The 14,014-nt window shown below is 50.2% G+C and overlaps 1 protein-coding gene across 6 annotated transcripts in view; it reads left to right on the forward strand.

The window, feature by feature from the left end:
* Positions 1–14,014, forward strand: part of CC2D2A (coiled-coil and C2 domain containing 2A) — a 158,014-nt gene that overhangs the window by 94,411 nt on the left and 49,589 nt on the right. For all 6 annotated transcript variants that reach the window (XM_030563106.1, XM_030563108.1, XM_030563107.1 and 3 more), the window contains one exon: positions 9,409–9,576. In XM_030563106.1, coding sequence (XP_030418966.1) covers positions 9,409–9,576 — 168 coding nt within the window. The remainder of the gene's footprint in view (positions 1–9,408; positions 9,577–14,014) is intronic.

Genomic DNA, 14,014 nt, shown 5'->3' on the forward strand with positions numbered 1-14,014 from the left:
AGCTGTCCTCCACGTCCCTAGCTCTCCTAGTTTCTATCGCTTGTTTATCACTTATCTCTAGTTCTATATAGTTGTTAAATTAGTATTGTTAAGTAGATAGTTTAGTAAATAGCTGTTAAGTAGTTCCTGGCCGGGGGGCTTAGCCCTTCCCGGCACCGGGCGTCAGGCTCATGCCTGTTTCGCCAGGCTTCAAGCAGTGTGCGGCCTGCAAGAAGCCCATGCCTACCAGCGATCCCCACGAAGCGTGCCTGAAGTGCCTCGGGGAATCGCACAGATCTGACAAGTGCCGCATCTGTAAGGCTTTTAAGCCGAGGACAAAAAAGGAGAGGGATCAGAGGCTCCGGACTCTCCTAATGGAGGCGGCACTTGACCCGTCGGCTTCGCAGACCGTGGTTTCGGCACCGGCACCGGATCGCTCCGGCACCGAGAAGACTCCCCGGCACCGACCTTCTCCGGCACCGGAATCAGAGCCTAGGCCGTCGAAGTCTAATACTCCGGCCAGGCAGACCCGGCTTGAGCGCCCGGCCTTAACATCGGCCGCGGCACCGCCGGCACCGTCAGCACCGTTGACTCCGGGCCCGGCGGGTCCGTTGAGTCCGGTGCCGCCGAGCTCCCCCATGAGATCTGGGGTTGAGATAGTGGTCCCATCCACTCCGGAGACCTTCGCCTCGGCTCGGGACCTTATTGCCCTGACTGAGCCCACTCGGCTGCCACCCCCGGTACCTCCGGTGCGGGTCGTATCCAGAGGCAAGCCCATGATGTCGGCACCGCCCAGAGACAGTCGTTCCCGATCCAGGTCCCGACGTCTTGGGCGCTCCAGATCCCGACGCCGCTCGCAGTCCCGGCACCGCTCCCCTCAGCGGTACCGGTCGCACTCGCGGCAACGGTCGGCATCGAGACGGTCGCGGTCAGGCTCCAGTCGGCGTCACCGGCACCGCGACTCCAGGAGCAGGTCCCGACGCTACTCACCGCACCGGTCGACCTCCCGGCACCGAGCTGGTGGCAGGTCCCGGTCCCGGTCTCGCTCGACCTCCCGGCACCGAGCTGGTGGCAGGTCCCGGTCCCGGTCTCGCTCGACCTCCCGGCACCGAGCTGGTGGCAGGTCCCGGTCCCGGTCGATCTCCCGGCACCGAGCTGGTGGCAGGTCCCGGTCCCGGTCGATCTCCCGGCACCGAGCTGGTAGTAGGTCCCGGCACCGAAGCGGCGCCCGGCACCGAAGCGGCGCCCGGCACCGTGACAGATCCCGGTCCCGGTCCCGATCCCGGCACCGATATGACTCCCGGCACCGGTCCCCGGCACCGAGACGATCCTCCGTGCCGGCCCGCGCAGACCCGTACCATCCAGGGTCGGCCCCGCCGTGGCCCTCGAGGCAGCCGTCCGTATCCTCCCAGACGGACAGCGGCTATGCGCTGGGCACCGACCGGCAGGCGGCGCTGTTTGCTGATCCGCCGCTGCAGGACCAAGGCCCACAACAGTGGGGATTCTGGACACCCTGGGCGTACCATCAGGCCCAGGGCCCCCAGCAGCTCCCTGCTAGGCCGGCGACTGCGGAGCGTAGGGCCCCTGAAGCCTCTTTGTCTCGCCCCCCTCCCTCCCCGGAAGGGGACGAAGGGTCCAAACAGCAGGACTCCGCTGTGGCTCCGGAGACAGAGGCGAGGGCTGAGGAAGACCCTCAGTTGGACACTATTGTGCCTGGGGTCTCATCATCCTCCTCCCCGGATGAGGCGGTGGCGGGTACCTCCTCCAACAGTCCCCCCCCGCTGGATCTCAGGGCGCACCAGGACCTCCTCAGGCGATTGGCTCAAAACCTGAGTCTGCAAGCAGAGGAGGTCTCGGAGATAGAGGACCCAATTGTTACCATCCTCTCTTCCGATGCTCCCACCAGGGTCGCCCTGCCGTTCATACGGACCATCCAGGCCAATGCCAATACTATCTGGCAGTCCCCGGCCTCCATCCCTCCGACAGCGAAAGGAGTCGAGAGGAAGTACATGGCCCCTTCTAAGGGGTACGAATATTTACATGTTCACCCGACTCCCGGTTCACTGGTAGTGCAATCGGTGAACGATAGGGAGCGTCACGGCCAGGAGGCTCCGGCCCCCAAATCCAGAGAAGCCAGGCGAATGGACCTCCTTGGCCGTAAGGTGTATTCGGCTGGGGCGCTGCAGCTCAGGGTCTCTAACCAGCAGGCCCTGCTGAGCAGATACGCCTTTAACTCCTGGGTGGCAGTGGACAAATTTAAGGAGCTGCTGCCACAGGATGCTCGCCAGGAGTTTACGGCCATCCTGGACGAAGGCAAGAAGGTCGCGCGCACGGCCTTACAAGCCTCCTTGGACGCTGCGGACTCGGCTGCCCGTACCCTCGCGTCAGGAGTTACGATGCGTCGCATCTCCTGGCTGCAGGTTTCCGGCCTTCCGCCAGAGCTCCAGCACACGATACAGGACCTTCCTTTCGAAGGCCAGGGCCTGTTTTCCGATAAGACAGACCCCAGACTTAAGAGTTTAAAGGACAACCGGGTCATTGCGCGGTCCCTCGGGATGCACACCCCCGTGACACAGCGTAGACCCTTTAGGCCGCAACAACAGCAGCACCGTCGGCCGTTTTCCCAGTTCCGCCAGCGGCAGGACCTTTACAGGCGCCGCGGCAGGAACGGGAGGCGCAGGCAGTCGGGGAACCAAGGGGGGCAGAACCAAGGCTCCTCAAAACCCCCGCCTGGTCCTAAGCCTTCATTTGAAGGTGCGCTCGAGGGCGCAGTAACAGTTTCCCCTATGGATCCTTCCCCCCCGTTTTCCAACCGCCTTTCGTTTTTCCTCCCGGCGTGGTCCCAAATAACATCGGACCGCTGGGTCTTAAGCGTGGTGCAGACGGGGTACCGCCTGCAGTTTGTTTCGTTTCCTCCTTCCCGCCCTCCTTCCTCGTCCCTCTTCAGGGACCCCTCTCACGAGCAATTCCTTCGGCAGGAGGTGCGGACGCTCCTCAGCAAAGGAGCTATAGAGGCGGTTCCCGAAAACGAGAAAGGCAAGGGGTTTTATTCCCGCTATTTTCTGATCCCCAAGGCCAAGGGGGGCCTCAGGCCTATCCTCGACCTGCGAGAGCTCAACAAATACCTCGTGAAGTTGAAGTTCCGCATGGTATCCCTGGGGACCATCATTCCATCCCTGGATCCGGGAGACTGGTACGCCGCCCTCGACATGCAGGACGCGTATTTCCACGTTGCCATTTGGCCACGCCACAGACGCTTCCTCCGCTTCGTTGTGGGGGCTCGTCATTATCAATTTGCGGTCCTCCCGTTTGGCCTGTCCACGGCCCCGAGGGTGTTTACAAAATGCATGGCAGTTGTCGTGGCGCATCTTCGGCGCAACCGTGTCCACGTGTTCCCTTATCTGGACGATTGGTTGATTCGGGGCACGTCGGAACAGCAGGTGTACAGCCATGTCCGCGTGATCACCGGCATGTTTGCGAGTCTGGGCCTCTTGATAAACACAGACAAGTCCACCCTGAGGCCCACTCAGAAGGTGGAATTTATCGGGGCCGTCCTGGACGCCACTGTGGGCAGGGCCTCGCTGCCTCGGCAGCGGTTCCAGACCATGGCGGCGATCGTTCAACGCTTGCGGTCAGCCCCGTTGACGTCAGTGAGGACATGTCTAACCCTGTTAGGCCACATGGCGGCGTGCACTTTTGTGACCGACTACGCTCGGCTCCGCATGAGGCCTCTCCAGCTGTGGCTTATCAGTCATTACAGGCCAAGGCAACCGCTAGACATGTTAATCACAGTCCCCCAGAAGGTCTTAGATTCCCTCGGCTGGTGGTTGGACCAGTCCGTATTGTGTGCGGGTCTTCCCTTTCACCCGTCTCAGCCCTCGGTATCCCTGACAACGGATGCCTCAGATCTAGGCTGGGGGGCCCACCTGGGGACCCTGCGGACGCAGGGCCTATGGTCCCAGGAGGAGGTGGGGCTACACATCAACATGAGGGAGTTGAGAGCGGTCCGCCTTGCTTGCCAAACGTTTTGTCATCAGCTTCAGGGTCGTTGTGTAGCCGTGTTCACGGACAACACGACGACCATGTATTATATCAACAAGCAGGGCGGCACCAGGTCCTCCTCCCTGTGCCTCGAGGCGATACGACTCTGGGACTTTTGCGTAGCCCACTCCATTTACCTCAGGGCTTCCTTCCTTCCCGGAGTACGGAACACGCTGGCGGATCGATTGAGCAGATCCTTCCTGTCACACGAGTGGTCCCTTCGCCCGGACGTCGCTCTCTCCATTTTCCGGAGGTGGGGTTATCCCCGGGTGGACCTCTTTGCGTCCAAGGGGAACAGGAAGTGCCAAGCGTTCTGCTCCTTTCAGGGCAGGGAGCCGGGGTCGATAGCGGATGCCTTCCTCATCCAGTGGTCGACCCACCTGTACTATGCGTTTCCTCCGTTCCCTCTGGTTCACAAGGTCCTCCTGAAGGTGCGCAGAGACAGGGCTCGTGTGATCATGGTGGCCCCGGCATGGCCCAGACAGCACTGGTACACCATGCTGCTAGACTTGGCCGTAGCCGACCCGGTTCCCCTGCCCCTTCATCCGGACCTGATTACCCAGGACCACGGGTCTCTCTGTCACCCAGACCTGCAGTCGCTGCACCTAGCGGCGTGGCTCCTGCGTGGCTAACTGGTTCCGAGCTGCGCTGCTCCACGCCTGTGAGAGAGGTGCTCTTGAGCAGCAGGAAACCGTCCACAAGAGCCACATATTCGGCAAAATGGAAACGCTTCTCCTGTTGGTGCGTAGAGAGAAATCTCCGCCCTATGGAAGTTTCGGTATCCGAAATCTTAGACTATGTTTGGTCCCTCAAAGAACGTGGTCTGGCCTTATCGTCGTTGCGAGTCCATCTGGCAGCTATCTCCACCTTTCACCCGGGTGCGGACGGTCGCTCCGTCTTTTCTCACCCGATGGTGTCGAGATTTCTTAAAGGGCTGGAACGGTTATTCCCTAACGTCCGTCCCCCTGCTCCAACCTGGGATCTTAACCTGGTGTTGTCCCGGCTCATGGGGCCCCCCTTTGAGCCGTTAGCTACTTGCTCCCTGCTTTACCTCTCTTGGAAGGCTGCCTTTCTAGTAGCTATCACCTCAGCTAGACGGGTGTCGGAACTCCGAGCCCTTGTGGTAGACCCCCCATATACGGTCTTCCACAAAGACAAGGTACAGCTTAGACCACACCCTGCCTTTCTACCCAAGGTGGTCTCAGCCTTCCACGTCAACCAAGAGATTTTCCTCCCGGTTTTTTTCCCAAAACCTCACTCCTCAGGCAGGGAGCAGCAGCTCCACTCGCTGGATGTCCGTAGAGCTCTCGCGTTCTACATAGAGAGGACCAAACCCTTCCGCAAATCCCCCCAGCTTTTCGTGGCGGTAGCGGACCGTATGAAAGGGCTTCCTATCTCCTCCCAGAGGTTATCCTCGTGGGTTACGTCCTGTATCAGGACCTGTTATGACTTGGCCCAGGTCCCTACGGGCCGTGTGACTGCGCATTCTACCAGGGCGCAGGCGTCGTCGCTGGCTTTCCTTGCCCGTGTGCCCATCCAGGAAATCTGTCGGGCAGCGACCTGGTCATCGGTCCACACCTTTGCTTCGCACTACGCCCTGGTACAGCAGTTGAGAGAGGATGCGGCCTTCGGAACTGCAGTGCTCCATGCCGCGACTTCTCGCTCCGACCCCACCGCCTAGGTATGGCTTGGGAGTCACCTAACTGGAATGGATGTGAGCAATCACTCGAAGAAGAAAAGACGGTTACTCACCTTGTAACTGTTGTTCTTCGAGATGTGTTGCTCACATCCATTCCACACCCGCCCTCCTTCCCCACTGTCGGAGTAGCCGGCAAGAAGGAACTGAGGAGCGGGCGGGCCGGCAGGGATATATATTGGGCGCCATGGCGGCGCCACTCCAGGGGGCGACCTGCCGGCCCACTGGAGTTGCTAGGGTAAAAAGTTTCCGACGAACGTGCACGCGCGGCGCGCACACCTAACTGGAATGGATGTGAGCAACACATCTCGAAGAACAACAGTTACAAGGTGAGTAACCGTCTTTTATATGCTGCCATATTACTTCAGTCTCTGATAACATCTGACCTCATAAACTTAAGGAGAGTCCAGCTTAGTATGCACCTGAATGACTGATTCCAAGTAATACCCAAATGTGGTGGCTTCGGTGGTTCAATAGTCAGCACTCTTCCCACTGAATCAGTGCTGAGCAAATGTCTCAGCCTGGTGTTGATGGGGGGACGGGACTGTGAGGCTGGAATTGCATTGTTTCAGATGCAACTTAAATCTGTTAATCTATATTATGGGAATTGGTTGAGTATCATCACCACAGTTTCTAATTGCTAAATACAGTAAATTAGATTCCCTTAATATTTTCCATAGAAGATTCTGCTCTTCACCTCTCCCAGATTCTAGGAGGCTTGGCTTGCTTCATATTGCATCTTTTTGTGTGTGTGTGTGGGGGGGGTGAGGTGTTAGTAGTTACTTGTCTTTGCTTCCAACAGGAAAGCTATAAATATAAAAACACAATCCTGATGATTTGCAGAGTAGACATTTTCAATCCCAGTATAGTTTGTGCTGGATATTATGTTATTTACTTCCTATTGTACACTGGTCTGTAATTTTGCTATGAAGTATTGAACAGATGCCATGTTTCATCCAGATGTAGCTTTACTGTGCTGATGGATGAAATAGTTCCTATAATATGTGCATGTGTGTATGTATCTGTGGGAACATATATAAAATGTATATCTGAGTATGTATGGATAAGTACATGTATATACTATATCTATATAATTTTGGTATTCTTTTAATGGCTTCCTAGAGTATGCTATGCACATCTCACTACCCTGTCCGCTCCACCACTAATGTCAGCATTGGTGCTCCTTTCATCTCTTTCCCTAAGATCATCTCACTCTCTTTGTCTGTGCTGATCCCAATGCTTAGAATGCCCTCCCCAGCCCTGTTCATTGCAACTTTCCTCATCTTCTTTAGTTCCCTCCTAAAAAGTCACTTCAGCCCTCATATCTACAAGAAATGTGCAGGGGAAAGAAAGATAACAAAAAATAAATACAGTCAGTGCGTAAAGCGAAAATCATGTAGAGTCAAAATTACATTGAGTGTAATGGTGGGCAGAATTGCCTGCACTACAGGTACAGCATTAAAATTGTTATTTTTCTCTTTTTTTTGTTTTTGCCGACCGCATAAAGCTGAAATCGTGCATGTTAAATGCGTGTAAGATGCGACAGACCTGTAAACTAAAAGAAATACCACACCATGTTAGCATTGTCCCCCACATGCTTTCTGTCTATTTCACACCCCTTTAATTTAGTTAGGATCCTCACATATTCTGTCATGTTTAATTTACATGATATGCTCTTTGGGGCTAGGGCCTGGTTTTTATTTATTTTGTGAGGCACCTAGCAATGTTATAATATGCTTGAAAAACAGTTATAAATAGGCATGTAAAAGTGCATATATAAATAAAGATCCTGAGTCCTTTCTGTATGAAAGGAGGTATAAATGTAAGTTTACATAATGTTGTTATGATCTTGATCTTGGACTTAAAGTTTGAAACACAAACAAGTAAAAAACTGATCCTGAAAAAGTTGCTGTTTAGACTTCTAACCTTTCTTGCTGCACAATTCTAAGGCATCTTGAGAAAAGAGCGAACAGATCAGAGGGAGAAGAGAGTTGTGGAAGAGGATGTGGATGGATAGATTTGAGAAAGACACAAGGAGATGCCCAGCAAATAGCATGAAATAATTTTAAAAAGTGCATTTTTGTTACCCTGTGCCTTACATGTGTCTCAACACCTTGCTGCTGGGCACTTCCCATATGTCTCTCTACTTTTGCTCAAACATATTTTTGTCTTTGAAATCTCTTCTCTTTTCTTGCCAGACTATTATGTATGTATTTGTTTGTTGTTGTTTTGTGACTCTGACTTTTTGTACTATGTTTCCATGCCTCCTGTATTTCACGTCTTTGGGCTTGTCTATACTACCTGCCGGATCGGTGGGCAGCGATCGATCCAGCACAGGTCAATTTATTTAGTCTAGTGTAGACACGATAAATTGACCGCTGAGCGCTCTCCCATCGACTCCGGTACTCCACCAGAACGAGAAGCACAAGCGGAGTCGATGGGAGAGTATCAGCTGTTGACTTACTGCAGTGAAGACTCCGTGGTAAGTAGATCTAAGTATGTTGACTTCAGCTACACTATTCACATTGCTGAAGTTGCATATCTTAGATCGACCTCGCGTGGTAATGTAGACAAGCCCTTACTCTGCATCACCAACACATAAATGACATTCACCAGCATTTGTTTTAAATCTGTTTAAGCAGATGGATAATGAATGAGAATTGCATTTCTTTGCTATTAGTAAACTTTGTTTACTGCACCATTGTGCCCTTAAGATATTATTTTGATTTAACAATATAAACCTAAATAGACCCATCTGCTGGCAAAACAGAGGCTTGCTGCTTTTCAACAAAGAAACAGTTCTTTTTGGTTCGGTATTTCATGTTGCAGAATGAGAAATAACATTTATAGTTAATTTCCCGGTTTGTTTAAAATGAAATTAGCTTGACTGGTACTGATTTCCACATGATTAATACTGATTTGTACTGAGCGTTGTTTGCCAATCAGATTATATTATTAATAGATTTAAAATATGCACAATTCTCTGGAACATGGGAAATCTATTAAAATATGTTTAGTGAATTTTACTCTTTTAAAAAAGTAATTCACCTTTTTATACTGTTTTTACAAGAATAACGCACTTTTGTAGTTACACATAATGAGCAGTTGACCTTGCCTAACCGTTGCTTTTTAAAGTTGGTTCTGGATTGCTTTTTATAATTAAAATATGTTTGTACAGTTAGGATCATTCATGTATGTTTTTGCACACATCTGTTTTTATTCTTTTCCTGTTTTTCTTTTTATTCTGCTTTGCCTTGTATTATAAGTTCTGATGACCCAGGGTATGTCATGGTACATTAATTTCTGTTTCCCCTTTGTAGCTTGCTGTTTGTCGTAGATAGTTCCGGGCATAGATTTTTTTGGTGTATTACATACATTGGATAATGTCATCTAATAGACATCTTGTTTATATAATTATAGTATGTTAGATCCATATTGAAGTTTTAAAATTAATTTTATTTCATATTCTCACTTAGTTATGATATAATTCTTCTGTACATTTCATTTAAAATTTATAAAATACAAAATGCCATTTCTGTGCTAATAAACAATTAACGTATTTCACAATAAATGACACCAAGAGTATATATTTCTCTTTCTTTTAAGTGCGTAGTTTTGTGTATGTGTCAAGGGAAAATTAGAACTCTGGATCCTGTGTAGAAAAGACTAAAACCCTCTTTTATGATTTCTAGTAATTTAGGACTCAGTCTTTTTAAACTGGCAGAGCCAAAGCGACCACTAAAGCCAAGAAGAAAGGAGAGGAAGAAAGTTACAGCACAGAATCTATCAGATGGAGACATAAATCTTTTAGTGAACATTATTAGAGCTTATGATATTCCAGTGAGAAAACCTGTTCTAAGGTATGAACTCTTTAAAAGGCTTCTAGTTGAAAATGTTCTTTCTCTTTCTAGTAGCTCTTTATTGCCTTTTTAAAAATCTTTTTCATACTGGAAGCTATATTTTCAAAATCAGCTATATAAATTGCTTTTGTGAAATTTGCATGCAAAAGCTGTGTGTTTAAATCTCTGATTTTGGAGTACAGATGCATGTGTAAGGAAATTTTTTTAACACAGTTAAGTGGCCAGTTCTGAAAATTTGGCTTTATGTGTATTAAATGAAATGATTGGTTTTTATCCTCATGATAATAACACAGAGAGATAAATTTACAAATTCTTTGATTATGTTGTTTAATAGTACAGGTATTGCTGTTCTGCAAGTTCCTTAGAATTATGTTTTCATCTAGTAGTGCCTGCTAAGATCGCTGGTTTATTGTGCATATTAGGCGATCTGAGAAAAAATAATTGGAAGATAATTTGAGATTTTTGAGAATATAAACAGACAGGTAATATCAGACATGCTATCCCTAAAACACTTATGAATATCATGTCTTTTAATTATATCCAGTACTTATACTATATCCCTTGTACTTATATTAAATAAGGTTAGATAGATTAGATGTAATAAAAGAGATTCCAAATAGTCTTTTCTACAAACAAATAGTTATTTTATGCACAGTGGAACCCCTGTGTTACAAACTAATTGGGGATTAAGAAGTTCATAAAACAAAAAGTTAATAAAATTTATCATCTCAAAATCACGGTAGGTAAGGTGCATAAACTGTAGTATGGTACACTGCGTCTCTTTTTTCTTGTCTTTCAAACTACTGCAAAGCAATTTCCAGTACACTGAAGACATCAGAATATGAAGAGATGTCAACTTGTTCATTAACATCACTTTTGTTGTGTGGTTTCCCCTGACTCCCACTCTTGGGGAAGAATGGATTGTATAAACGGTTGTTTGTGAGATCAGTCTTTGTAGAATCGAGGTTTTACTGTATATCTTTCTTATTAGCTCTTGCTCTTCTACCTTCATGTATTCATTTAAAGCATTTTAATTGGCAAAATATTAACCAGTGGAATTAACCTAATGTAGTTCCACTGTACTAATTTTGAAGCTCAATCCTACCTTCAGATACACTTGCTTAAATACACCTCAAATATTGTAAGAATGCATTGTATTATTTTTCTTATTTTTTATGGGGCTTTTATAACAAACATACCTTTCCACTCTACACTTAAGTAGTGAAAACATAACACAATGCAAAACTAACTTATAAATAGTCTTTTCCTTCATAATAATTGTAGGCTTAAGACATCCTATCCAACTAATCTGAACGTAAAATAAGGGCAAAATAATGCTCGCTCAAAAGCCTGAGCGAACAGCAAGCCTTAGATTATTCTTCAAAACTTGAAAAACTCTCTCTCATAAACAAGAGCAATTTCCAAGTAAGACTACATTTTTGAACTGCACCCAGCGCTATTTAGTGATAGTCAGTTACTGAAAATGCAGAATTGAGCCCTTCTGCTACTCTACCTACTTACCATAACTTATATGTTCTTCTTCGAGTGCTTGTTCATATCAGTTCCAATTAGGTGCGTGCCCGTTGCGTGCACGATCGTGGGAAGATTTTACCCTAGCAAGACTTGGTGGGTCTGCTGAGACGTCCCCTGAAGTGGTGCCCTTATGGTGCTGGATATATGCCCCTGCTGACCCCCTCAATACCCCCTCAGTTCCTTCTTACCGCCTGTGACGGTCGTTGGAACTGTGGAATGCAGCATAGCTGATCTCCACTTCCCTAGCTCTTTGCTCATTGGCACCGCTTGCTGTCTCTGGGAGCCAAGAAGCAGCACAAGCAATGTGCTGCTCTTGTACAGTTGCCGGCACCGCCTGTGCCCCCCTTTGAGCAGCGTCCCGTGCTGGACCAACCTGTGAAGGCTAGAACTCCAGCACCGTCGATTCCGGCACTGCAAATTGAGTCCGGTGTACATAAGCTCCCTGGTGTGCACCGTGGTTGAGCTTGGTCTGCCTTCCACCCTGGAGACTTTCTCCACTGCTCGCGACCTGATTGCACTCACCGAGCCGGGACCGTCACGAACTTCAGTACCGCCGGTGCAGGCTGTCCTATCGATAGGGAAGCCCTCCATGATGCGCCCTCCATAACAGAGCGAGAAGGGTCAGCACTGATCTCGGTCCCAGTCCAGGTCATGGTCCTGATCCAGGCACTGATCTCCACCATGGCACTGCCCACAGTCCCAACACCAATCACCATCTCGGCGCCAGTTGTACTCACGGCGCCACTCCACCTCATAAAGATCTCCATCCCGATACGGTCGGTACCGGTCCAGCTCTCAGCACCGATCCCAGTGCTGGTCTCCTCGCAGTTGTTCCCGGCGCCGCGCCACGCATAGATCTTTATCGAGGTCCAGATCTATCTCCCTGCACCAATACAACGGTTGGTCCTGGTCCAGGTCGCGGTACCGCTCGAGACCACGGTGCCGAGCTCCATCTCCGCGGCGCGAGCCAACAACGTATGATAGTGCAACCCAGCATGAGCGATCGGCTCCACCTTGGCCTTCCTGCCCCAACTCAAGGTCGTCCCAAGTGGAGAGTGGCTACCGTGTCCATGGCCAAGACGCGGATGGAGCTAGCCAGTGGCATGACAAGGGGCAGGATCCTGCTCAGGGACCCCCCACAATGATCCTTTTGGACCTCTTGGGCATACCATCAGGCCCAAGGTGTCCCATTGGGAGCTTCTCGTTCTGCCCACTCAGAACCTTGGGTCCCGGAGGCCACTGTCAGTCGCCCCCCCCGGGGGCTCGGAGGCAACAGCCCTACCCTCAGCTCAGGCCCATGCCCCTAGCATGGAGGACCTAGGGCAGCCAGACCCCCCGCCAAGCAAGACTTGCCCCAGGATCCATTAGTCCCAGGCATTTCCTCCTTGTTCTCCCCTGACGAGGCAGTAGCGAGCACGTTCTCCTCTGGCCCACCACCTGTAGACCTCTGTGCAACCAAGACTTGCTTTGAAGGGTGGCACAAAACATAAACCTCCAGGTGGAGGAGGTGGTGGAGGTCGAGGATCCCATGGTGAACATTTTATCAGCCGATGCCCCCCTATGTATAGCTTTGCCGTTTATTTGGACCGTTCAGGCTAATGCCAATACAATCTGTCAGTCTCCAGCGTCCATTCCTCCCACTGCCAAGGGGCTGGAGAGGAAGGAAGTACTTGGTCCCCTCCAAAGACTATGAGTGCATTCACCCCCAGCCATGCTCCCTTGGTGTATAGTCCTTTAATGAGAGGAAAAGACATGGTCAACAAGCTTCCGCTCCTAAATCCAAGGATGCTAGATGCTTGGATTTGTTTGGGTGCAAGATCTATTTGACTGGTGGCCTACAACTTAGAGTGGCTAACCAGCAGGCTCTCTTGAGCCGTTATAATTATAATACCTGGAACTCGATGGGGAAGTTCAAAGAGCTGGTTCCTCAGGAGTCCAGGGAAGAGTTTGGGGCCTTGCTAGAGGAAGGCAAGAAAGTAGCCAGGACATTCTTGCAGGCTTCAATAGATGTGGCAGACTCGGCGGTTATGACTCTAGCCTCAGGCGTAGCTATGCGCCTCATCTCGTGGCTTCAGATGTCTGGTCTTCCACTGTAGCTGCAGCAAACTATTCAGGGCCTGCCCTTTGATGGCCAGGGGCTATTTTCAGATAAAACTGACTCCAGAGTCTGAAGGATAACCGGACCATCATGTATTTATTGGGCATGCATACGGTGATGCAACGTAGGCCCTTCTGACCCCAACCGCAGCGCACCTACTCTAACCTCCGGCCAAGACAGGACTTCTCTAGAAGACGCGACCGGAGGGTAGGAGGAGGCAATCTGGTCCTCAGACGGGCCAGAACCAGGCCCCCCCCCCCAAATCAGGAAGAGGAGGGAGGGATAGCTCAGTGGTTTGAGCATTGGCGTGCTAAACCCAGGGTTGTGAGATCAATCCTTGCGGAGGTCGCTTAGGGATCTGGGGCAAAAATCAGAACTTGGTCCTGCTAGTGAAGGCAGAGGGGTGGACTCGATGACCTTTCAAGGTCCCTTCCAGTTCGAGGAGATAGGTATATCTCCAGTTATTAATTAATCAATCAGCAAGGCCCAAACAAAACTTTTGAAGGTGCTCCCGAGGGCGGAGCACCAGTCTCCTTACAGGATCCTTCCCCAGCTTTTACCAACCGCCTCTCCTATTTCCTCCCTGCATGGTCCTGCGTAACATCAGACTGCTGGGTCCTACACATGGTAGAAAGTGGATACCACCTTCAGTTTGTCTTCAGGGATCCCTCTCACAAGCAACTACTCCTACAGGAGGTGCAAATGCTCCTATCGGGGCTATAGATGAGGTTCCAAAGGAACTGAGGGACAGGGGTTTTTACTCCCGTTACTTCCTAATCCCCAAGGCAAAATGAGGGGGCTATGGCC

Source organism: Gopherus evgoodei, chromosome 5 (assembly GCF_007399415.2).
Source record: "Gopherus evgoodei ecotype Sinaloan lineage chromosome 5, rGopEvg1_v1.p, whole genome shotgun sequence".
Classification (NCBI taxonomy): Eukaryota; Metazoa; Chordata; order Testudines; family Testudinidae; genus Gopherus; species Gopherus evgoodei.